This window comes from Mytilus galloprovincialis, chromosome 8 (genome assembly GCF_965363235.1).
Source record: "Mytilus galloprovincialis chromosome 8, xbMytGall1.hap1.1, whole genome shotgun sequence".
In the NCBI taxonomy this organism is placed as follows: Eukaryota; Metazoa; Mollusca; class Bivalvia; order Mytilida; family Mytilidae; genus Mytilus; species Mytilus galloprovincialis.
In genome coordinates this window covers 69,034,799-69,062,442 of record NC_134845.1, presented here as the reverse complement: position 1 = coordinate 69,062,442, position 27,644 = coordinate 69,034,799, and the positions used below count along the sequence as shown (strand labels likewise).

The 27,644-nt window shown below is 30.1% G+C and overlaps 1 protein-coding gene across 4 annotated transcripts; it reads left to right on the top strand.

Annotated features, from left to right (window-relative positions):
* Nucleotides 1–1,873: 1,873 nt before the first annotated feature.
* LOC143042454 (adhesion G protein-coupled receptor B1-like) lies at nt 1,874–25,564 on the top strand. 4 transcript variants are annotated; one of them, XM_076214745.1, is made up of 21 exons: nt 1,874–2,032; nt 3,210–3,325; nt 4,090–5,799; nt 6,907–7,092; nt 7,921–7,992; nt 8,415–8,523; nt 9,221–9,340; nt 10,354–10,426; nt 10,864–10,978; nt 11,920–11,966; nt 12,678–12,801; nt 14,520–14,623; nt 16,360–16,462; nt 16,945–17,095; nt 17,604–17,673; nt 18,690–18,756; nt 20,226–20,311; nt 21,122–21,248; nt 23,408–23,449; nt 24,029–24,112; nt 25,273–25,564. In XM_076214745.1, the coding sequence occupies exons 3-21, from the start codon at nt 5,743–5,745 to the stop codon at nt 25,327–25,329; spliced, it is 1,794 nt and encodes a 597-aa protein (XP_076070860.1). In that variant the 5' UTR covers nt 1,874–2,032; nt 3,210–3,325; nt 4,090–5,742; the 3' UTR covers nt 25,330–25,564. The 4 variants fall into 4 exon arrangements, with proteins under 4 accessions (XP_076070860.1, XP_076070861.1, XP_076070863.1 ...); XM_076214746.1 differs by having other exon boundaries at nt 4,069–5,799; XM_076214748.1 differs by lacking the exon at nt 24,029–24,112.
* Nucleotides 25,565–27,644: the final 2,080 nt, after the last annotated feature.

The window sequence follows — 27,644 nt, the reverse complement described above, 5'->3', positions numbered from 1 at the left end:
TACTTTTGATAATATTTTGCCATCATTATGTATATGGCTTAAGATTTGAAGATAAGACAAAAAGGGCTTCGGGTTTGCACTTTGCTAATAACCATTCCAAGTAGTGACATGCTGAATCGGGTATAATGATCATTTGTAACAAGCATATGTAATCGTATACCATAGCGATTGCTGCACGTTTTTATTTCCCAGTTGATGCGATATTATCATTCTGTTTCACTTTCACAGTGTAAAAAAAACAATTATTGATGTGTATGCATGTAGTCTACCCGTGTCGTACAGCGAAAGTATGTGATATCCAAGGCAAATGTCAACATTTAAAAATACTATTATAATAGATTGCAAAACTCATTAAAGTCTAGGATACACGTTTGAGCCCGGACACACAATTAAAGTCTTAAATCTGCATGAAAGCTAAAGATTGCTGTAATGGGAATAAACAGATGAAGTTTAATGAGAATTGGCATACATTCTTCTATTAATTTATTTTATATTGTTTTTCTGTTCATCGTAGTAGTGAAACTGAGTGATATAATATTGGTTCAGTGGGAAAAAGGTCTTCGAGTTTGCACTTTGCTAATAACCATTCCAAGTAGTGGCATGCTGAATCGGGTATAATGATCATTTGTAACAAGCATATGTAATCGTAAACCATAGCGATTGCTGCACGTTTTTATTTCCCAGTGGATGCGATATTTAGGGGCTTGTATTTAAAATCATGAATTTCTGGAAAGATGGTTGCTGCTAACAAGGAAGCCATGAGTTCCAAATGGTGAAAATAAATCATCTCTTCTTAAGTTTTACAGACGCCATCACAAGTTGCTTGATCGTTATAGAATATACGTTACACAGATGATAGCGGATATGCTCCTTATATCGTAACTGCAATTATCTTTGAGATGGCATTAATTTTGTGGAACAGTTCATTACTGCCAAACGATCTTTACAGGAAAATACAAAATACAGACAATCAAATTCACAAGGATACATGTACCTTAATAGCAGTTTCTAACACACTATAAATCTACCTGTCAACCTTATTTGGTATTAGTTTTGATACCCAAGTAAAGCATTTCTTGACACTTCAACCACAGATGCCTCACCTACGTTGTCTAAATTGCCATTAGTGCCTGGTGGAACGTCAATATTGCCATTATGTGTAGAAAAATTAAAATGATGTTATCTTTTCTCTTCTTATATACCCTCCTTTTTCTAGTAACAATCGAGATAACACACCTTCATTCAATTACGTCTGTTACAGGAGCTACATATTGTAATAATTGCTGAATTGTTTTCGTCCTGGACATGAATGAAATCTTTGCCACTGGACGGTTAGCCAAAGCAATCAATCAATTTCAACAGACTGTTATTTTATTGTTTAAAATTAATTTTGATGATGTCAATAATATATGCTTAAATTCCAATTCAATAATGTATTCTTGTCGTAAGAATGTATCACTTTTTAAAACAAACGGTATAAATTAATTGTAACGATGGACACTTCTTATATAGAACATTTTTGAACGCGTATTTAATAGACTTGAAGACTTGAAATGATTTTCAATAAAAAAGGTATAAAATACTATAAATAAATTATTTATTTGCTTTGAAATACCTCTACTTAGTTACAGACAAAACCAAAATAAACATTAAAGTATGTGTTTCAAATTAAACTGTGTTATTCCTAAAGGAGAAATACATACTGGTGTATTCTCTATTCCAATCTTTAGTTATAAAATAAAGAATGGTTATTACCAAAACAGATATATTGAATACATTTTGACCCATTTAGAACAACACATTTGTTGTACGTTTAAATACCTGTCAACCTTGTATTAGAAACAAGAAAATACCCATAATGCTTGTAGTTTATAGATCGTAAAAAAAGACTTATAGATTATCAGTGTTCGTTCAATAGTGAAAAAAATATGCAAGTCGACATTATTGTTACTGTGTTGGTTATTATCAATCCTTTGTGGTTGTCTTTTCATTTTAGTGTTTGGACGTATCATGGAGGTACCAAGACATTTAGGTAAATATAAATTGTATGGGCTACACGATGTTTTTGATTGTGGAGGAAGATTTGTGAACACATAACAACTTATAGGTTCCTGTTATTGTATATATATCCGTTACACTGATTTTCTTTCTGTAGTACTTATTGATGGTGTTTCCGAATGAAACTATTAATCGGCGTTTTATTTCGTTTGTTTAACACGACGCTCTAACTATCTACAAATGTATTGCATAACGTCCAGGAACCTTAGTTGATGTTAAGGTTTGTGTTCCTTGCATTTACTCCTCAATTGATTTAGTCTTTTTTTTTACGTTAGATATAAATGGCCATAACGTTGTAAGTTTTTTTTGTAATATATTTTTTTTCGATTATTAACCCATTTTATTTTCTCTCATTTCAACAAATTGCATAAGTAGTTTTTATAATCAAAAGGTGATGTTGCAAAGGGCACTATTAAGCCATACACAGATCAATAGAAACAGAATGATGATTAAAAAAGACCACACAAAAAAATGAACGGATACAAATGATATTGGGTGTGATCTGGTGCTCTAGCTGATTTAGAAGTATCTTCTAATATACAACTGTTGTTATTTGCCATTATAAATATATCAAATATTATAATTATAGTTAAAAAGACTACACACTACAATCGATTCATATTGTTATATGTTTTAATTTCTACTATTTTATATTAATTTTAGTCAAGTGCTTCGTAGCGGTAATATTTTTCAAAGGAATGTTTTTTTAACAACGTATTAAATGTTGAAATCATAGACGTTGTGTAATTGAAGTTTTATAATAACTTACTCTGACCTTTAAAATTCTGTATTCACTATATGTTCTGGTTTATTAGTTTTCGGAAATATCAAGGTTAATATATTCAACTCACGCAAATGTTCAACTAAATTATAATTATTTGATAAAAAAAATAAAAAGCGAGTACATTTTTGTTCCACATCGGCGTGAATATTATATTGACATACCGGGTACATATACACTCATCATAGAAACCAGGATTGAAATTTTGTAGTTGCGCCAAACGACTTATCACACCAACGTTAAAAAATCCCACTAAAATACGAAATTTGAGAGCATTTGCAGATAACAAAATATCTAGATAGATTGTGAACTGTTAAGATACAATCCAAGATGTATATTTACAATTAATCTACCTTAACTTATTTTTCAGTCAAAGATGAAGACGGTTATATAATAAAATGTCGATCGGCACTGAATTCAAAGTCTTGGTGGACAGATTGTTATAACTTAACATGTCACAAGCCGTGTTATGTAGTATTTAATAAGGTATAATAATGCATTAATACATAAATCTTTGGACTTATCAATACTAGTACATGTATGTGACAAAGTTTTACATCTCATGTTGGATTAATCTATGCCGTGAATAACATAGTTTTCTTCTGTTTTGATGTAATTCAAAAACGGACACATTACATTAAATGATATCAATCATATAAACAAATCAGTATTTGTCCTACATGTATACTGTCCAGCGAAAACCACCTATGTATCGCATTGATTGACACACTTTTTAAATGGCGAATTAGTTTTTATTTTTGCCAAAGAATATTTATTACATAACATGATCAATGTAACGCGCATGTCTAAATTTGTTTAATTATATTTTGTACCCGTCAATTTTTTTCTGGATACACAATCTGCTAGGACGTACAATGTAACTGAATATATGGTCGGTCAGATTATTAATTTTCTTGTTTAATACATGAATATCAATAATGGGGTCATTTTACTAAATTTCCTGTTTACAAAAGTATGATTTTTTCGAAAAACTAAGGATTTTCTTATCCCTGGCATAGATTACCTTAGCCGTATTTGGCACACCATTTTGGAATTTTGGATCCTCAATGCTCTTCAACTTTGTACTTTTTGGCTTTATAAATATTTTGATATGAGCGTCACTGAGGAGTCTTATGTAGACGAAACGCGCGTCTTGCGTACTAAATCATAATCCTGGTACTATTGATAACTAATTGAATAATTAATGTTAAAAATCATTTATAATCTAGGTTTCAACTTGCATTGAACAGATTATTGAGTGAAGAATACAGGAACAGCGCCAGTTTCCAGTTATCTCTGAACAGCTACATCCTCTGAAGCAAGAACTGAAAATGTATCCTTTACTCATCAACATACATGATTATACTTTTCATCAATATGCAAATTTATATTCTAACTACAGCAAGCACACACATTATATGTGCTTATCTAAAATCATCAACGAAAAGTACTTATTTCGTTGCTTTGATTCTAATGTACATCAATCGGTACATGAAATCCTAAGCATTATCATTTTTTTATAGTAACAATTGATGCACAACATGTATATTCTTTACTTAAATTGTCTCTTATCTCTTATAAATCTGTATTTAGTGCAAGCTCGTTCAACGGGTCATCAGACGATGACTTGCAATATTTTATTAAAAATAGCTGGCATGTCTTAATTGATTTCACGGCAAATAAATTTCTTCAGCTAAAGCACTCCTCACAATTCTATGAACACTTGATTAACAAGGACGAAGCTGAATATATCTAAGGTAAGAGTTTATTGTATATATTGATTGTAAACCCACCAATCCGTCTCATTTTTTTTAATGCTACTGTTTTACTTTTTATCGAACAGCTCCTGCTTCTGCATGGATTTACAACACTGTATCAGTGGGTACAAACACACTTACCGCTGCCAACCTCCTTTTGAAGAAATGATAATGCATCATCAGTTGATGACCACAATATAAGGAGTTTTTAATTGTCTTCGTTTTTAACTCAAACATAATTTCTCGTGCTGGTTATGACATCTAATGACATTTATTTTAATTTCATTTCATTGTTTTCATTATCTAGTTTACTTTATTGATTGTAGTTGTATTCTAAATTTAAATAAGAATCACATTTATAATTCTGAATGTGCTTAGTATTATATTTGCTTGTACTTTAGTATTGAATTTGCTTGTATTTTAGTATTGAATTGCTTTTACTTTAGTATTGAATTGCTTGTACTTTAGTATTGAATTTGCTTGTTCTTTAGTATTGAATATGCTTGTACTTTAGTATTCGATTGCTTGTTCTTTAGTATTGAATTGCTTGTACTTTAGTATTGAATTTACTTGTACTTTAGGATTGAATTGCTTGTAATTTAGCATTGAATGTGCTTGTACGTAAGTATTGAATGTGCTTGTACGTAAGTATTGAAAGTGTTTGTGTTTTAGTTTTGAATTTGAAACTAATTTAGTTTAGAATTTTTAACTAATCTATGGTCACGGTTCTCGGATTGGTAACCAATGAAACCGTGATCTTACTTCACTTATGAAATATATATTCTACTAATATAGTTTTACTCAATATTATCTCTCTTCTAACTGAAAAAAAGAAATAACCCGAAGTCAACTCTGTGATTTTGGCCATAATATTCCTTTCTTTTACTTGAGAACTTTACGAAACAGCAGATACAAACATTATTAAATTTGCCTAGATTATTTTGTTAATTTTTTTGAGATTAAGTTTTACATTTGTAGTAACTATTTTACTAAATTATTGTAGATTCAACAAATCTGTGTGGAGAAAATGTGGACAACTTTAATACTACATGGAGGTTAACAGAGCCTAACACGCTAGTTGTCCTACCTTGTACTGGTGAATACACGGGTAATGCATCAAGATACTGCAGTAGTGATGGAAAGTGGATGGAACCGAGCTACATCCATTGTATAAGTAAATCAATACAACAACTGAAAGAACAGGTAAACCTTGTATTTGCAATTACTACATTGTTTTGTTCATGTTTGATATATTTCCTTTATTTGGCAGTCGATGTACATGTACCATAAACAAATCTACACACAATAGTTTATAGTAAATGCTTTATTCTAGATGAAATAGAGCGTACATGTATCAAGTACAATTTGAATTAAATTAGATAGAAAAAACAGTACAATGTAGCTATACAATTATACAGTTCATACAATGTATAACAAATCTAGGAGCATGATATTAATGAATCAAATTTAACAATGCTGAAGTATGATTTACACGTTCAACGTTCAGCATAGAATAAATACTTTCCAAAATCTTTTTGATAACAAAATATGTTTAACACTAACGACTTGAATTCCACGACTGGACAAAGTCCTCTAGGATGCCATTATCCCGGTAGTCAGCAGTTTATTCTTTTATATACCATACATTAAATCATGACCAATAGAAACGATGCACTCCTCAACTCCATTGAAAACAAACAACATACATATATAATATCTGACAGGTTCAGTGGTACACTTGTGGTATTGTTGGAACTCATACACCTTGTGTGAAAGTATTCTCTATACGACGCAGATTGATATATTGTGTTATTTCGGTTCTTCCTATCATTATTTTGAAAGGATATCTTACAGTTTCCAAGATTAAATAGCTATATTTCTATTTATCGTTTTCTAGTGTGTATGGGTTTAAAACTGAAGAATGTTGACATTTAGTATATATATGTCTCTTAGTTGGTACACATATATCCCATTGAATAAGTCTCGTTATATATTTGGAATCATTGTTCTATGTCCTTGCAACTCTTTAGTCTTAGTAGAGTTACATAACTTGCGTTTGTTTTGAAAACATTTAATATACTATTAAAGGATTAACGACGTATGTTTAATTTTAAAAAAAGCGAAGTTACTTGAGGGACAATTAAATCATCATAAACACAAAACTTGTACCTCAGACTCGCGTTTTTTTTTTCAATAAAGACTCATCAATGGTCTTCAAATAAAAAATGTAAAAATATGAAAAAAAGTGAGAAGACAAATTAATTAATTAAACAAAGTATGGTTATCTTATAAAGTTTTAAAATCTTTTAGACAGCTCAGCTATTGTCTGGAGAGAGTGATTATAATTTAACCATTATTCTGAAAGATCTAGAGAACATAACACACGATAACGATGAGTTGCGGTCAGGCGACCTGCTTACATCATCAGATGTACTGAATGATATTGCCAAATATGTAACCGTACAATCAGATAAACTTGAAGTGGATCAACTAGAGGTGAGTTGCATAGGTCATATATAATTCTAACTAAATCTTATATGGAACGATGATACTAGACATAATACAGTTATTTCTAATTACCAGAACCTTTAAAATGTAATATGAATTCTGAATAAATAGAAAAAAGTGGTAAATGAAAGTAAACGTTGAATAATAACACAATTACCCTTAGGCTATTGCAAATTAAATAGGACGATATTGTTAAAGCAAATAATAAACATTCTTTAAGGACTAAAAAACCTAAAATTATCCGTTAAAAAAGAAAGCGTACAACATATACACAATCAGATAATGTAAGTACAAGCTAGTGTATGAAAATGGATATGATTTAGTGTATGAATTTAATTACTCTGCTAACGTAAATTGTATCGAAAAGATTAAATATCGTGCTTTATATAATTATCTACATTACTTTACATGAATAAGGTACATTTAAAATCATACGTGTCATCAAATAAGATATCTTGAACCTTTTCAAATACAATTTGTCTGCAATATCTAGCAAACTTATTTAAATCATTAACAACATAATTGACAACATAAAATGTCCTTAAATTTATAATTTTTTAAGCTTATTATTTTGTTATTGAACATAAACGTATAGGGTACTCAATCGAAAGGGCAGAACCAGGCTTTATATTTAAAGAAAAAAAAACTAAGTATTCTAGTAAATTGTTTAGAACACTGTCATCTAATCATGTTTTGTAATTTTATCAATCACACACAAAGTAATTATTCTATTGAAAGATTAAGTACAATGTAAAAGAAATTAGACATACAATGTAAAGGCAATATCTTATCAAATTAAAATCAATTGCTTTTCAGATTTTTGGTTCTCTATGCGACAATTTACTTGATGAAAGAAACCATCGGCAATGGAAAGAACTTAATGATGAGGTTAACATTTTGCAATAAGATGTATATTTGGAAAGTTGTACCTCCTTTTTTTATTGCCGTCCTTTATAATGTTTATAATGTTGAAAAAATACCACAAACAGCATTTATTTGTTGAAATTTTCCAAATCTTAATTGTGTGCAAAAAGTATAACAAAAAAAATCTAAGTCAAATTCAAAAATTAACAGTCCATAAAAACTCACAATGTTAAACGCTATCAATTAACAAAACACGTCGGGTAGCTCTTCGAGACAAAAAACAAAAGATCGAATAAAACAAATAATTATTGAAAAACAGAGCTCAAAATCCAAACACTTTGCAAGTGTGTGAATTATATTTTCTGGCAAACTTAAAAGTTAGGGAATAGTATCACCGCGATAAATTGCAAACTTTGTTTAACTTTATATACATATACTTGTTTCAGGGGTCAGGAGGTGTAACTCCACTTGTAAACGCAGTTACTGAATATAATAATGCATTTAATGAAGTCATTGACAGTAATTATTCCTTAGTCGTTGCAAAGAAAAATGTTGGTACGTTTTTAAACTATTTTGACTCATGTGCAACGGTTGATTTTGATTTCCATTAGTTATGAGTTTGTGTTAATGTGAATGTATTTGCCTTTCTATGTACTAAAAAGTAAAATCACAAAACAAATGAATTCCGAGGAAAATGTAAGTCCCTAATCAAATAGTGATAAAATCGGCGTGAGTAAAAACGGAAAGACATTTTACACTTGTAATAATAAATGAAAATAATCATTTCTTCTACTACATTTTTACTTGCAATACATAATATACATGAAGGTTTCAATAAAATAACAATGCGGTTTTATTTTTATTTTTTTATCTTTCCGATAGCCTTTTAATCTATATTATTACACAGAAATTTGTATTAAAACCTTAAATAATACACGCATCATTTTTTTTTTGAAATGTAGAAAGGAGAACATATCAAATAAGAACACACAGCATGCCAAAAATTAAATGATGTTGTTAATAAATAGCACATTCATTTTATATATTGATTCGAATTGAAATGATGACATTGACTTTTTTAAAATACAAACGGTTACCACAACATGACGAAATCAGCTTTTACAAATTTAGTAGTATAAACATTAAAGAACCATTTACAGAGTTACCATATGTTTTTATAAAATTTGAAATGTTTATGTGGTTTTTATTTTATCCAATCCAAAAAATTGTTCATATCCATCAATTATTGCAGTAATGCAAGTAGGAAAGGCAAGTGTGGATGAGATAACTGTTCCTGATCGCAAGAAAACGTCCAACTCGTGGATAGCAGAATCAGCGACTGAAATCAAACTGAAAAAGAACATATGCAACGGTAAATAGATTGTTTTCATATCACATAGCAAGACACCTGAATCTTGAGTCACTTTTATATCTTGTACTCAAGACCAGATATTTTGCAAGACAAAAACATTAACCGTTTGCAATAAAGAAGAATTCTAACGTTCATTTGATTTACAGTCGACAGATACTTTAATACGCTGTTGCTGTTGTAATAAAGCAACATTGTTGATATTTCGTGTTGTAATCATTTGAGGTTTGAGTATGACAGTTAAACATATCTATAGAACTTAAGAAAATGATACGCAGCTGATATGAGTTTCTTTTCCAAGACCACAATGTTCAGCAGATACGTTTTAATTTTGATTGTTTACTTTCATACACCATGGACCCCACATGAATCGGATCACACAATTAAAACATTATAAAGATATGCAAATAGAAGAAAATAAAATGAAATACAGAATGAAATCGGAACATGATGTTCTATAATTATATATCAGTGAGTAATCATAGCACCATTGGTCTTCATCCGACCGATAGTGACCCTCTACACAGTTGATCATCAGATTGACTGTGCAAGATATACAAATAAGCAGTCACGTCGGTTAAGAATTGGGACGTTAAATCCAATGTCTCGTGTAGAGAGGATACTGTGATCTTTTAACATAAAAAACCTTTGTAACAACTCTTTGACGGTTCCGATGGTGACAAAGCTTAAGTGCAGTCCTTATCTAATATATCAATATTTTCACCGTGGCCGTGTTACTTTCTCCGACCTTCTTCTCGGACGAAATCTAGAGTATGACCTTTCTATCTTGCATATTGCCTATTTGTTCTCGTCCTAAACATGCAGAACATATTTGCCACGTTTATCTTCCTGAATATAGGCATGGATCATTTGCGTTACATTTAGAGGAGCCATCAAGCAACCATTCATTTTCGAATTTGATATTAATGGGAGAAAGCCATAGAGAAGTATAGATATGGATGTATCAGAAACTTTATAAAACGGTATAAAATGCATTATCAGTATTTGTTTTCCAGGTCTGACGGGATACAGTAGCACATTTTATAGAAATATTTCAAGTTTTTTTCCGGAGTATCTAATTCTAAATGGGTAAGTTTAAGGTTTTTTTGTGTGCAGAAATTTTAATATATTGGAACAAACTTAATGTATATCTCATACTTTTTTTTCTGTTCACCATTTCATCAGTTACAAAATCAAAGAATTAAAACTGTGGAAGACATTTTACGCTGCTTAGGTTTTCATTACTTATTGATCCCATTAACTTGAAGACTATATGGCGATCTGTCAATTTTGTATACCCGGAAATGTTTCGCTTTAAGCTTAACCCTATAAATATTTTTTTTTATTCATGTTGTATAAAAAAAAAGTTTTATTCGTCTTTTTTTTAAATTTATTGTTATCAGTTTTTCTCAATGCATATTTAAAAAAAATATCTTCTTCCAAAACACTCGACATTCATAACAAAACTAAAATAATTTTAAATTGTAAAATATAATAAATTATCAGTCGGTTTATTTTATTTTCAGGGAAATAAAGTCATTTAATGGGAGTTATGATGTTAATTCTATTGTAGCTGACTTTACGATTCATGGTACACCTTGTTCAAATTATTCCTTAATCATAAAGTTCGAACACCTTTTGGTAAGTAATATTACTGTAGATACATTTCGTTTTCGTCGGTATCAATGGTCACGGAATAAGGAAAACGTGTATGTTCTTGAATATTTAATTTCGTGGTTTTGCTGAGATCTGCATACAAGCCTATAGAAAATTTGTCATTCGTTGAACCTTTAATTTCTTGAGTTACCTGTACCCACGAAATCCACGAAAATTGGTATCCAATGAATAGTAGTGAATCCAAAATACGCTTAAATTCTCTGTGTATATAATTCTGTCACAGTTAGGTCTAACTAAATCTTATATATTTTGAACTAACAGAGTGTAAACATTCTCGTTTTTGTATAAACAGGTTATTATTTCTATATCAGATATACAACATGCTGTACATTTGAATACAGCATTGCAGTAAAAACTTCTTATTTTAGCAAAACATCCTCTGTTGGTACGACTAGTATCCTTATGCTCACTTTATAAGTTGTGTTTGAAAGAAACAACCACTTGTTTTACTAATAATTGTGACTGGGAGTATAAAATACGTGTAATTGATGTTAACTAGCAAACGTTTATCGTTTCTGTCCAAAGTTATTATTTCTATATCATGTATACAATATGCTGTACATGCATTTAAGTATAATATTGCCGTATATACTCCTTTTTTTAACAAAAGGTCCCAAGTTTGACTCAACAATTATCGCCTATTTTTTAAGTTGGAAGGTACAAAAACTTGTTTTGCTATTAATAATTGTATTGTGGGTATTCGTGACATTATCAGAACAATATTGCAAGCAACATAAACTATATGAAGAAATATAATGATGAAACTCCAAACAAATCTGAAATTAATACTTCACGATATGTGTTTTTTTGGTATATCAAACCTAAACTTGCAGAAAACGATGACATTCCTCAAATGTAAAGATTTAAACATGTTAAATGTGTTTTCAAATATTCTATTTAAAAAGGGAAAGTACACCAAACCATTCTGTGGACATTGGAATTTTAGTACTCCGTAAGTATCTCAGTCTTTAAAAAAGAAAGGACATTTGTTATATTGGCCAAGGAGGCTACTATATACCAAAAACCAACAGATTGGATATGAACCATATCGACTACAAAAATCATCAAAAGACATACTGCATAGTAAGCTTAATATGCCACGCATGACAAATGGACAAAATGTGAAGAAAAATAAATTAAGAACAAAATAATCGTACTATCTTTTGCTTACTGTTATTAAAATAAAACAAAGATTAGAGAGAACAGACACATATTGTAGGGAAAAGAAGATACGATACCATTCAATTCTTAATTATCATGAACTGGTTTTGTTTTTCAATTGATACGTGTCTTCTGCACGAAAATAATGTGTTTGAATTGATGTTGTACTCACGTTACTCATGTAACCTATTACAGGTATTATATTAAAGATTTATCAAAATATCAATACAGATACGATATTTGGAATGGACGCCTTTCTTTCCTTTGTGGACCATAGATGGTACTCGAAATTGATTCCTCTTCTGTTTGCTTTGTATTCTTTAGTTGTGTTGCATGATCACTCTGTATTCTAAACTTTTAGTTTTATTTCAATCATAATCTTTTTAAAACTGCTTCAAAATGAGATAATTTTAACATGAATGTAAAGTTTTTACAGAAAGCCTGAAACGTAATTCTGCAATATTAGTACAACTACAATACATATTTTACACTTAATTTATAGGAATACTGTAAACGGAGCTTGGTCGTCTTATGGTTCACAAGTTGTTGATGCTTCAGATTCTTATACGATATGTGAATATAATCACACCACCAATTTTGCTATATTGATGAGTCCAGGAAAGACAGTATGTTCAATTATTTACGCTAATTAACATATACAAGATCCACAATAAGATATCACTAAACACATTTGGAAATATTTTTTTTACTTAGAAATTAAAAGATATTATTCAACATGTTCAATAACCAAAATCTCCGTCGACATGTATTCGTATTTCTTGAGTGAATATACGGGTACAATTAATGTCTCATAAGTAATGAATGCAACTCAAGAACATAAAACTTGTAATATGAAAAAAGGACGGCGAAAGTTACTAAAGGGACAGTCAAACTCATAGATGTGTTGGATTTAAAAAAAAAGATATTGATCATGTTGATGTAAGAATGTTGCTTCACGACATTTTCAACATATCTATATATATATATATATATATGTTTCAAAACTGATTACATAGTTAGATTAACTAATTGTTATATACTTCCATGAAATTTAACGTAATTTTAAAACTGAATTATTTGTCCTCATACAACATGCTCCTTAACTATTTTATGTTCACAATATGATACAAGTAGAAGTATAGTGTGATACAGAACATTTTCATGTTTTATTCCATTATTTTTCTTATCATTTGAACGAGTGATAACACGAAACAAATATATCTTCAACGTTCACTTTTCCTACCTAATTACAGTTAGTCAAGTGGCTAATTTTGTTCATTATGTTTGTATTACATGTCACAAGGATACTGTGTATCTAATTTTTTTTTAATTTGTTCATCATGTTCATCTTACATACTAACTTGGTTAAGGTTTGAAATCTGAAATGAACAATTTATGAGTGGCATTATTGTTTTCAAATATTTTATTTAAAAGGAAAACGCATAAATACCGCAATGCAACACTTCAGAGTATTCGATATAAAAACAAACATGCGTCAGATAAAACAATGTAGCAATCAGTTGTGTGTCTTTGAATAATTTACTCCCACGTTTAAAAGTATGAATAATGAGCAGACGTTTTGCTTTTTGCCGACAAAACTTCAGCTTTGTTTCATCATATTCTACAAAAAACTCGAATTGTACATATTATAGTGTTTGAAAAATGTGTTGCTTTTGTTAAAAATGGAATGCAATTATGTTCTCAATACATATATTGTGAATTGAAGGATTGAAGGATTGTCTTGACTTAAATCTGCTCGAACAGAAATTAATACTTGATCTGTATGAATTTGCATTCTTATTTACCATTCTGTACTTTGTCGTCTATATTCGTGGGTGCTATCGGCGTGTTCCTTTTTTTTATTTTGACAATGACTTGGCAGGTTTTATTAGACCTATGAGTTTGAATATATTGTTGATATCTTCCAGTTTTCGTTTTCTGACATTTGATTAGTGAATGAAAACGGAGAATGTGTCAAAGAGACAACTACCCAATCAAAGAGCGGCAACAACCAAAGACCACTATATTTTTTCTTCAAATGCAGTTATCAAATATAACCCCCGGAGCTCGCGGCGGTCTTTATCTTAGGCTGGCTTCATAATGATACTAGCAAATGAACGCCACATTTAAGTCCAAAACATAATAATTAACATATTTAAAAAGGAAACACACATGACTAACAACGATTGATTTGTAGCTGACTTTGTTTATAACTTAAGTAAAAACAGTTTTTAAAGATAAAATTAGATCATATACATAACTAATTTCCAAGATGTATTTTAAATTGTTAGTTGATGACTTGAGACTTTCTTTTTAAATGCTTTTTTTTACATTTTTTTACAAGCCATCCTCTCACCATGATCCACTAAGCTATATATCGGCCATCGGATGCGGAGTGTCCATTTTGTTTTTAGTGATTACAATTCTGATTCATTTTGTCCTTTGGAGGTAAGTTACTCTTATCTATTTTGACATATATATTTCTATGAGTGTCGAAACAGTGTTTATAGAGTAGATGTTAATGGGAAAAATTGAAATAAAGGGCAACGAAAATAAAGAATAGAGAGAATATGAATCATATGATATACATATAAATATAAAGAATACGAAAATATTACCAGCTGAACGCAAAGATTGTTTTTCAATTATTACATGTAATCAATCAATCAATTCTTATATATACTAATTCGGAAAAGCAATAATTTAAAAACAAACCCATTATGTGTAATGAATTTGTACGCAAATGTATTTATCAGAATAATTCGACCACGGTTATCCTACTGTCAGTATACTTTATAACAATTAAATACTAATTATAGATCTACACTTTTCACAAGCACTTAATTTTTGTTTAAATTTAAAAGGCTTTATGTGACAGCAATTATGTAGACGTTACGTGCCATGCATTTAAATACATTCAATAAAGTCAACCTACATTGTGGTAAATTATAACCTTCAAAATATTTTTAAGTGTAATGGATCACTGTGAAAATAGAATGATATCTCTGTCTTTATATTACAATCACTTAACATGATTTTAATCAGATCAGTGCACTTCTAAATTAGAAAAAAAAGTGTTTTATGTATACGAAGCCCTGTTGCATCTTCGAGAAAAACAACAACTAAGATGAAAAAAAATAGTTTATTCTTCTTGTTTAAAAAAAAGGCAACTACCTCAATACTAACTCAATCATTTTAATAACAGTGTTTTCCTCTTTGAAATCAGAAAATAACACTTTATTAATTGTATGCTATTTTGTGTAAAAAGACTCATCTGTGAATTAACCATTCTATTATTTATAGCCCTGCTTCATTTAGATTAGCTTTATATCTTGCCTTATCCCTAAATATTGATGGTGAGTGTCTGTTAATAACTTTACTTTACAAGATACAGATGATTTACCAGAGAGATCCACTATAATTGTAAATGTCAGAACATGCGTTTTATATCATGGTTTAATGAAATGCCAAATATTGCAAACAAGAAAAATATGTATAAAATGACAACCTGTTAACATTGTTATGACACAACTTCATCCCATGTTCAATGTCTATGAAATCACCAAATTCGATTAACCACCCTCTTTTTATGAGTTATGTGTTGATAAATCTGTTAATGTAGTTTTATTTGTTGTTTTTTTTTTGTGATAAATATCTTTGTTTCCTCAATTTTTGTCTTTTTTTTTGTTCTGTTTTGAAGGAATTTTGTTGGCATGGTTTATGATGTTTAATAATTTATTTTTCAACTATCATGACTATAGCCCTGTGCTATTATCCCTCTATTTTCTAACGAAATAATGTTCCATCGCAAAACTCACTAAAGTTACCAGGTTTGAAATGTGAACACTTGACATGCGTTTTGTCTGAAAAAGGCTTACCAGTGACGCTAGAATAAAATCAAGTTTAAAAATGGCCAAATACATTATGAAGTTTGAGAGGAGTTATCAAATGTACCAGGGTTATAATTTAGTATGCCAGACGCGCGTTTTGTCTTTATAAGACTCATCAGTGACGCTCATATCAAAACTTTTATAAAGCCAAGCATTGACAAAAAATAATCCCAAAAGGTTTTGCAAAATATAGCTAATGTAATGAGGTGGTATGGGCTACATTTATAACAATGCAGAAACTTCCAAAGATATTATTAAGATTTGAAAGTTAATTTGTCAGATACTGTTTTACAGGTACTTGGGAAATGATAGAACAAAAACACTGATGAACTTATGTGTGGCATTAATTCTGTCGTATATACTTTTCTTAGCAGGCATAACACGAACAGGCAATAAAGTAAGAAAACTAAGGAAGTAGTCATATAATATATAACTGTTGATACATGTGATTCAAAACTGAAAAAGAGGAAAAACATACCAAATTAATATTCAAAATCATTAGTCGAAGCCAAACAGAAGTCTTCGAACAGAAAGCTGGTTTAATTCAATACCCTGAATGATTTAGTCAATACAGTTGTTAATTCAAATACATATTTTAATCATAAGTGTTCGTATCTGTCAACTACCAAATAGTGACCACATTTTTGCTCATATTTAATAATTTCTCATATTCGAAACATAGAATGTACTAGTACCATTCAACTGGCTGTTTGGCAACAATTTCTCCTCAGGAAACTCCGACCTATGCAGTTGATTTGAACGTTTTTAAGAACAGAAAGATGTCGATTGTATCGCTTTTCTATCTTCAAACATTGGCCACATTATTACATTTTATATGTAGATATTTTGTAATGCTTTTGTTTATAATCTTATTTATAGATAGTATGCACAGCAATCGCAGTTGCTTTGCACTATATTTTCCTGACAGACTTTGCTCTGATGCTTGCTGAAGGTATTCAGATCGTTAGAATGGTAGTCATTGTTTTCCCAACCAAATCTATAGTTCATAAGCTGATACCTGCATGTTGGAGTAAGTAGTAAACCCATCTACAACACCATTACAAAATAATAGATCAAATCTACCAAAATTATAATTTATTCTGACCAAGAAATTAGATTAGCAAAGCGAATGCTGTTTATTATCAAATAAAAAAATAATTGGAAGACTCATTTGCTATGCCATATGTAACTATTGTTTGCTAGGTGATATTAGCACTAAAATGTCATTGCAAACATTTATCTTTTTATGATATCAAGAAAAAATGGATAATATGTTTTCTCTACGTCAGTGTATGACAAGCAGCATTACACAACCATTAGTACAATCAAAAGTGGGATACCTAGAAGAGGTGATTTAAGAACTTCAAAACACAGTGTGAGGCAAAATACGCAGTAGTATTTAAGAAAAATGGGGTGTAATAAATTCAACGTATGTGTACTGTTTCGCCCAATTAGTATTTCGAACATTACTGTGTAAATAAACTAAGAACATAAGTAAGTAAGCTTCACTATATTAAAGCGATTTTATTTTATTTCAGTTGTTCCGGCTTGTATAGTTGGAATTTCTGCCGGTGTGACTAAACTTAAAGGATATGGCAATAACCAATTGTACGTTTTTATAAGTTTTTTTTTCTGAATTAGTGCTTTGTATACAGACCTTTTCTAATTGTGAGGTAGTAGACACATTAGTTGTTTTAAAAATTATCTGAAAATAAAAAAATATTTTCTGTAATGATTATAATATGACTGATTTACGGGCAGTGGACAATTAATCGCATACTTAAATGACACTATGTTTATGTGATATACATAATAAGAATCTAGTTTCCAATTTTACCGGTATGCCACACTAGATTTTAAGAATCCGATTGACATATCTAAAGTCCGAATTCTTTTCAACCCAGGTACATTTTCCTGACACACGGCGACCGGTTTTGAATTAACTCCCAAATACTGTCTACTTAGCTGATACATAATATCAAGTTGCTTGCTTTACAAGACTTGAAATAGAACTCTTCAATTACTATGTATACTTGAAGCAACATTAACTTCCTAAACATATCAAAGTACTGTCAGAAACAATATATTTTAGAGGATAAATTAAAACATTTAGGATCAATAATTTACTGTGTTATCCAATTTGATTCCCAACCTACTAGATATGCATAATAATTTGGCAAAAAATAACAGGATTCAATTAAATTCTACATTTTTGACTGAAAACAATTTCAATTGATTTGATCTGGAAGATGCTTTGTGTGTATCTGTTCATTTCTATATATTCAATTGCATTCGACGAAAATATATAACTAACGCATTATTTCAGTTTATTTATATTGACCTTCTATGTTCCTTTCAATTTAATTTTATATTCCATTTTAAGCCGGAGCAAATCATACACAAATATTGATGACGTCACTGTCACTTGACAAAAGTATGTATATGAGCTAACAGACACTGTCAGTCAACCAACATACCCTTTGCAACCACAATTAAATTATCATATTGTATATTTAGCCACAAACTCGCTTTCTAAGACTGATTAGTGATTTCCAGACGAGAACAGAAGAATACATAATGAAATGTAAATATAATTCACATGAGGATTGTTCTGATCATTTCAGTTGTTGGCTTACCCTTGAATCTAATCTCATTTGGGCATTTATTGGACCAGCGTTACTTGTAATCGTGGTATGTATGGATGTATTTAAAGCCGATAACTTTACAAGTCCTTCAGTACCATGAAAAATATATCATAAATTGAAGATTTTATAATTTTTGTCATTCAAATCACACTTAATCGCCTCATTTTTTTATGATTAATTGACTAGTTATCATGTTTTGTGCAAACTTCAAGTTAAATATGACTTGTTTTCTTGCAAAAACAAGGACAAAAGATAAGTATACCAATGCAATACAAACAGATAGTATTCAAAAAACGCAGTTGTGTGTCTTCTCGACATAAAAGAAGTACAATGGTTATAGTAGATTTCTGTTAACCAACTTGATTTCGCACAGTTATGTTATTTTGCGTTTATCCTTAAAGAGCCTTTTTCGCGGCGATTTTATTTCTTGAATTCAAATCTGTTTCTTGAAGTTAAAAAGAAAAGAATGACCCATGATTAACATATTCGGGACGATTTACCTTAAAGTTTGCGGGTTTTTTTTTCTACTCGGAAAAGATAGTTAGTGTATAGTATTAAAGATATAATATGTTGTTGGATTTTTTTTTTTAATTTTTATAGGATTTTGTATCGTACATAAAAAGTGTGATGTTTTCAACTGATAAAATTTAAACATAATTAGCAGTAATTGTAAAAACGATAAAATTTCGAGAATGAATCCGTCCAAAACGACTAAGTTTTCATCTTCATAAATAGAATTGTGTTTATCTTTTTAACAATTATAATGTTTTGGAAATTAAAACAATGCCTTAGAATTATAGGTGGCTATTCACATCTACATGTGTTTTTATTACTTTTTCAAAGAAGTGTGGACAAATATTTGAAAAACAAGGTTAAAATGTATAAAAATATTAAGAATATTAAACCTGAAAGAGCACAAATATATTAGACAAACCCGTGCAAAAACCAGTTTGAAAAGCGGAAAAATTCAATTACTAAATAACGTAACCCATATGTAATTGAGTATCCCTTTTGATATTAATGATTCATTCCATATAACGATTGATTATTTTGAATAATATAGGGTTATTGCATGAATATTGGGGAATATTGTCCCGAGTAGAATTTTATATTGCACGAGCTTGCGAGTGCAATATATGTTCTACGAGGAACAATATTCCCCAATATTCATGCATAACCCTTTTATTGTATAGCAATATAATATTTAAAAGGAAAAATTGGTTTAAACTAAGATTTTGTCATTGATGACGTCATGAATTTTGAAGATTTATTGCACTAGTTCAAAATTAGAATTTATTGCACGCTAACTTTTGGTTACTTTCTGTGGGAAATATTATATTGCTATACAATAATAACTGTTCTAATTCACAATCGAATTGCAAAATGACAAATTATTCAAAAGAATGCCACGTTTGCAGTAACACCTATCACAGAAAACAATGTACTTACAAACCACACAATTAACCGAATATAAGCACAAATAAACATAAATTTTATTCGTATCGCATTTTTTAGATTAATTTCGTCATCATCACTATAACAGTGTACAAAATGATGACCAGTAGAGGGCTGGCTGCAAAAACATTAAAAGTAAAATCTAAGTAAGTTTGTTATTAGTATATGTAATAACTTTATAAACATTTACTACCGTAATATTATCATAAGATCAAATCAGTATTAGATTGATTCATTAGTGTGACAGATGCATTCGTGTAACAGACACACAATTAATTTTATATATTCGTTTTTATTCTGTGGTTATCATGTCGAAATATACTATTATATTATTTATTTATGTATTTATCTTGTACGATATTCCCGTCATGTAATGTTGTCATTTTAACGTTGTATTTATCATTGCAATAAAACGCAGAAGTTTAGCTAGCCACAAAACCAGGTGAAATCCACATTGTTGTCTAAAAATGTCCTATACCAAGTCAGAGATATAGCAGTAGTTATCTGTTATTTCGTTTCTATGTATTTTGCAATGTCGTTTGTTTATATTGCACCTCAGTGTTCTGTTGTTTCGTTGTTTTCCTCTCAAATTTGTTGTTTTTTCTTCGGTTTTAGTTTGCTACCAGGATTTTTTTATTTTTTTTCAATGGATTTGTGACTTTTGGACAGCGGTATAAAACTGTTGCATTTACTTATGTAGCACAAGTAATGATTTTATTCTCAAAAGATCATCTTTATATTAAGATGTTTCAAAAGTCCAAACAATATAATTATTCAACAGGTATTGAAAGCAATGTTCGAACTTATTCCTTGTGGTGATTTCAGTCAAATATCGTAATTAAATGCAAGCCTTTAACATGTATTATCACACCAATATTTAAATTTTCTTTTAACGACATAGCATAAAATTCACTAATGTGTGTTATACATGAAAGCTACATCAACTCTTTTTATAGAATTGGGTTAAAAAGTATATGTGTCATCTTGCCGCTGTTTGGAGTAACGTGGGTACTAGGTGCTTTTTCTGTGAACGATGATCTGGTCATTTTCCAGTACCTATTTGCAATTTTCAACTCACTTCAGGTACAGTATATTATAACGTAAACATCATTCGGTCAATACACATAAATGATGATGATACCCAATTTTAATTATTGCAGTTGAAACAATTTGAATCTCATGTTTCACAGTTAGTTGACGCCTGGACTGATTCGGGTGTGTCTATTCTGTGTTAAACTTTAATAGCATTATGTATTCGGGTTTAGTTTTCTGTAATTAGTTAATACTTCAGTTTCATTATGTATATCTCTTTCATATTCATTTGTTAAAATTTACTGTTTGCAATAGCATGAATTGTTCTATATAATAATAATGTTCTTATCCCGGGCATAAAAACAATGCCGTATTTGGCAAAACCTTTTCAACTTTTTATCTTCAGTGCTGTACAACTTTGTACCTTTTTTCACTTTCGATCTTTTATATCTGGGCGTTATGTAATCGGGTTTAGTTTTCTGTAATTAGTTAATACTTCAGTTTCTTTATGTATATCTCTTTCATATTCATTTGATAAAATTTACTGTTTGCAATAGCATAAATTGTTCTATATAATAAGAATGTTCTTATCCCGGGCATAAAAACAATGCCGTATTTGGCGAAACCTTTTCAACTTTTGATCTTCAGTGTTGTACAACTTTGTACTTTTTTCACTTTCGATCTTTTATATCTGGGCGTCACTTGTAAGTCTTGTGTGGACAAGGCGCGTTTTTGGCGTATTGAATTTTAAACCTGATGCTTTTTGTTATCTATAAATCATGTTTTTCTTTGTCTAATATGTTCTATTAATTTGTATTGTAGTCCTGTAATATTATGTTGTCATTTCAATGTTATATTTAACTTTGCCATTAAAGTGCGAGGTTTGGCATGCCACAAAACCAGGTTCAACCCACCACTTTTATTCCCCTTTAAAAGTGTCCTGTACCAAGTCAGAAAGATTGCCATTGTTATATTATTGTTCGTTTTTTGTGTGTGTTGCATTTTAACGTTGAGTCGTTTGTGTTTTCTCTTATTTTTGATAAATTGAGATAAGACGTGGCACGGTACTTGTCTATCCCAAATTCATGTATTTGGTTTTCATGTTATATTTGTTATTCTCGTGGTGTTTTGTCTGATGCTTGGTCCGTTTCTGTGTGTGTTACGTTTCGGTGTTATGTCGTTGTTCTCCTCTTATATTTAATGCGTTTCCCTCGGTTTTAGTTTGTTACCCCGATTTTGTTTTTTGTCCATGGATTTATGAGTTTTGAACAGCGGTATACTACTGTTGCCTTTATTAGAATGTATTCCAAAGCCATATAAACTTTAAATTAATTATTGTAAGTCATTAATTGAAATAAGGCGTACTATCAAAAAATGAATTTCAGACTCAAAAGTTGAACACGAGTGTAATAAAAATTGATAAACATTAAACAGTCTAAAATAAACCTCAAGGAATATAACTGACGGAATTACAAAAACGAACCAAACAAAACCCTGAGGTGATGAAAATTGATCTAATTTGGTTTTAGTTTTCATGATAATTGCACATTCGATAAGAAGAGAACGGAAATGTGTAAAACACAACGAGAACAGTTTTATTGTCATCTCCGTAATATCTATATATGTATATAGTGGTCAGAAACTTGTGATGACATTTTGTTGAATATTATTATTGAAAGCTTTCATGTAAGAAGTCACCTTCATCATAAGTTATAATACGAAACAAAACCTGTATAATAACGTCCGGGCTAAAATGCATGTATATATCAGACATATATAGGCGCTTCCATAATGCTGATGAGGTGCAAATTTATCTTCAAATATTTTGTTTACCTGAAACTTACAATAATAACCTTCTCCAACAGTTTTAACGTTTGACATATTACTGTAATGCTGTTCCATATTCATAAATCGATTTCACTGATACAAATCAGAGTGACAAACTACAATGTGGGAAACGCAGGTCTCGTGTTTATTTTGATAAGCCTTAGATAATTTATACGGTTTTATGAGAACAGACAGTTTAATACCAGCAACAAAACATTAAAGATGGTACTGAGATTTTTGTTGGTATCAATATCAACGATTACGAATAAAGTAATGCATTGTACGTGTTGAGTCGGGGAATTGTTTTCTTGTATATTTTTATCATAATTTGGTTTCATATAGTCTTCACTCATGATAAGGACTTTTTTTTATTAACCTTATAGGGTCTTTTCATATGTGTGTTCCACTGTTTCCTGAATAAGCAGGTATGTATTATGTGTATCTGAACTTTAGAATTAAATAACACCAAGCCATGGCTACCATAGTCCTTTCTTAGTCATATATGTAGGCTAGTACGTTGCAGACTGAATCTTTAAATTCCAATAACAATAAAAAAAAAACATGATTTATTTAAACATCATAAACGACCTAATGATATTGCTGCATTCTTAAGGAGTATTTACGTCTTCATGCACGCTGCTAGCCAATTACCTGGAATAGTCCTCATTTAAGGTAACCGGTATTGCTTTACTAATTATATCGAAAATATGAACTAACACAGGTGCACCATATGTTATCATGTACTAAAGGGTGAGCATTCTCTACTCCATATACGACATCCCCCGTCGTGTGCCACTTATTTTATATATCATTATAAATATCATATTATAAAGCATAACACATCTGAATAGTGGTATTTGAATTAAATTGTATCCATAGACGTTCTGAAACCGTTTGTCGCCATGGTTGGGTACTTTTTTCTTATCATGCAACTTGAAGACTATTTTGTGCACTTTATTCCTGTGTAAAACATGTCCAAATTTATTGTTTAATTTTGTGTCAAGGTAAGACAAGGCTACCAACAATACAAGAGACGACGTCAAGCTAATCGCATGGATTCGAAACATTCTTCTGACTTTAGTAATTTGGTTAGTATAAACATGTAGATATCAGAACTAATAAAACTGAAAACAAACTGAATCATAAGTATTCTAAGTCCTCTGTATATCTTCTAAAGAAGCAACTTACAATGTTTAAGCAATATATATACATATGTTTTTAATTGATACAGCAATTCTAAGGTAAATTAAACTTTTTTTGTGTGGTCCATATATTTGTCTTCATTTTTATTAATGGCACTTCCTCTGAGTTTTTTTTTTTTTCAATCACAAAAGACGATGGAATCACCGATCGTTAATTAATTTTCCATACACTAGTTTAATCTGTATGATGGTTGATATGATTTTGTCTAGTGTGAACTGGTCCTTACCATTATATCATAATAGATCCATAACAGGAAAATCCGAAATTTAACGTGAAGGACAGTAACTATTGTATGTGGTAGATGTAATGGCTTATGCTTTCTGAACTATTTAAAAATAATAGTATTTTGATATATGCATAAAGAGTCGTACGCGTGTTATAACTGCATACAATGTATCAGCAAATAGGGTTTTTCATTTATATTTGAACATTGTGCTGATACTTCAATAAATTGCTTGTGATAGTAAAATAAGTTCGGATGAAAATGCTCAACTTTTTAAATAACATTGCCAGATATCGAAAAGGAAAGAAAACTATACTGCATCTCTAAAAAAAATTAAACAATTGTAATATATATTTGGAAATATAGTGTATTGTTAATTTAAAATGTTGCTCCTAATATGTTTCGTTACAAAAACAAACATTTAACTTTGTGATATGCAATACAAAAAAATGTGTTTTTTTTGTTTTAAAAACCGGTTTCTCCAACAATATCAAAAAACAAAATATTGATATACTTTCTTCCGTTTTTTTGGGGTGGTTTCATTTCTATAATATAATATGACAATAAGAAGATGTGGTGTGATTGCTAATGAGACATCCTTCCGCAAGAAGCTAAATAGTACAGATTATTTAATATAGGTCATCGTGCGGCCATCAACAATTAAAAAATCTCATACTGCAAAGGTCTCGAAATTTTTCTTTAAACAGTTCAGACGAGAAAAGTAACGGTCCGATTTATATTTTTAATGATAAGTAGAGTTTTCTATCTGCACAAAAGTATAAAGTATACATTGTTCCTTTCCTAATATTTTTTTCTATATAGGACCGTCCAAAATCACGACTTAGCATCAACGACAATAGCCGGGCACAAGCGAAATAAATGAGAGAATATACCGGCCAATTGAGCAGTCAAATATTTTATATTTGATTCTTAGTGAACCAATTCAGTTTATTTGCATGACGAATTCGAATATGTTATACAAAATTAAAGATTGAACTTGTACTTAAAAAGTTTCAAAAGTAGTTGATAGCTTTAGTATTTAACAATTATTTAATTTACTTGTTTGAAATAAAGATTGAATCCACTATAAAATAAATTATAGTATGGATGTTGATCATATCTTTAAAGTTTGATTTATATATGCTTTGTCTTTTTATCTTTCAATCAATTTTCAAATGTATTTCATGTGGTAAATTTAGTTTTGTTTATACAATCATCTTGCATTCATTTCAGTAGCTTTTCAGACTTTCTATTTGGTCTATTTCTAGAAATATTGCTTAACTGTGATTTTGAGAGTTCGAAATCGACTGTAACTATCTGTCAAATTAAAGGTTTGAAAAATCTACATCTAAAATGGTATCATTTACAAACGACGAATATGTTTTATATATATATAAAAAAAAACAAGATGTGGAATGATTTGCCACTAGAAAAACTCTCCAGAAGAAACCAATTGACACAAAATTGAACAGCTATGTGTCACCGTACGGCCTTGCACACATGTGAAGATTTGTACAAACTGTTCACAATAAATATGTTATACTGATTTGTTTCAATAAATATTTCCTTTTTCTTACTTTTCAACCAGAAATTTGTACTGATTTAGTAACATGATCACACACTTCCTTGTTCAAAAATACATACACTTTGAAGTGAATATATAATGTAGTAAGGCAGAGGAAGTAAGTAATCTGTTGTAAAACATGTTTCCTGTTCCACAATATTTATTAAAAAAAATGATATTCTAACCTTAATCGGCAGGGATACCATGAGAATAAATATTTTCGCGTTTAAAGTTGATACAAATTTGAGAATAATTTCTGTACTTTAAATCGTTTATAATTTCAAGTATGGGAGGATTTAGGACTTTAATGGCCTAAGAGGGGACACCTTTTATGAAACCATAAAATTGAAACCAATCAGATTGTTCTCAATAAATTATCCGAATGTGGATTAATGCTGGTTTTATCTGACCAAATTTTTTTCTAATGAAGTCATCAACTGTTGTAGATTAAATCCCATCATAATCAAATGTTAAAGCAAAAATATAGTAATTGAGGTGTTTTCTTACATTTTTAATACTGCACATTGATTGTACCTATTTGACATTAAAAAAACTTTTTTTTTAAGTTCATACACATCAAACTTCGAATAAAACATTTACATGAGTACATACAAGTTTCCGGTTATGGTCATCATAATTATAACTTTTTGCATTATGTCCCACAGGAGTTTGATAATTAGTTGTTAATTTATTTTTAATGGATTCATATTATGATAGGCCGTCGTTATTCCAATGGGTTTTTATAGGGACTCGAAGCAATAAAAATGTGTTCTAATTTAAGACAACTGCATGAAAAACACCCAGCATTGATAAACGAAATAAAATATAAATATACAGGTATGACTGCACAATTTGTTAATACTATAATCCAACTTATTTTCACGAGCGATTTTTTTAGCGACTTTTTGCGAGTAGAAAAATAACGCGAATACACATTGTCGCGAACATGTAAAACTTGGATCTTTCTGTATTTAACTACATGTACATCTACTAAATTTGTAAATCGCTAAATTGAATCGTCACGAAATTGGTTAGGAAGCACTTTTGTGCGAAATAAGGTATCCGCAATAATAGGTTGGTTAGCAGTAAGCATTACCAAATAATTAAAAACAAAATGGCACGGACAGTTTGAAATAATGTTGAAGGGAACCTGTTGCCTGATCGTAATAATCGCGAATTAAATATAGCCGATAGCAATCGACATCAAAGTAAAAACTGAAAAAGTCAGGAAAACAAAATAATGTGTAGGCGTTAAATGTATGGTATGAAAACACAACAGGAAAATTTAAAAATCAGTTTCAAAAACTTAACTAATCAGATGTATTATAAAAAATAAAAAAACCCAACTAAAACAACGGCATATGGAAATAAAAGCCTCTTGTTATAATCATAAGTGTAGCGTCTAAACTAAAATATTGAATATCTTTAACATCATTAGTGGTTCATACACATTTCTTTCAGAACGTTTAATAGAGGAATTATATTTAATAAGCATAATATAACTAACATCAATTCTTTTAAAGTTCACATACAGATTTGAATAATTTCCTGAAACATGAATCCAGTTTGTCAAAAGGTTGAAGAGTGTTTCCTCCCAATGGAATCAATCTGAAGTATTATCATTTAACTT

What these genes read in the sequence shown, in the direction of transcription:
- LOC143042454 (XM_076214745.1), top strand. Translation starts at nt 5,743, where the DNA reads ATGGAACCGAGCTACATCCATTGTATAAGTAAATCAATACAACAACTG. An exon ending in CGTTGCAAAGAAAAATGTTG is followed by an intron (nt 8,524 to 9,220) that starts GTACGTTTTTAA and finishes CAATTATTGCAG; the next exon opens with TAATGCAAGTAGGAAAGGCA. An exon ending in TAACACGAACAGGCAATAAA is followed by an intron (nt 16,463 to 16,944) that starts GTAAGAAAACTA and finishes TCTTATTTATAG; the next exon opens with ATAGTATGCACAGCAATCGC.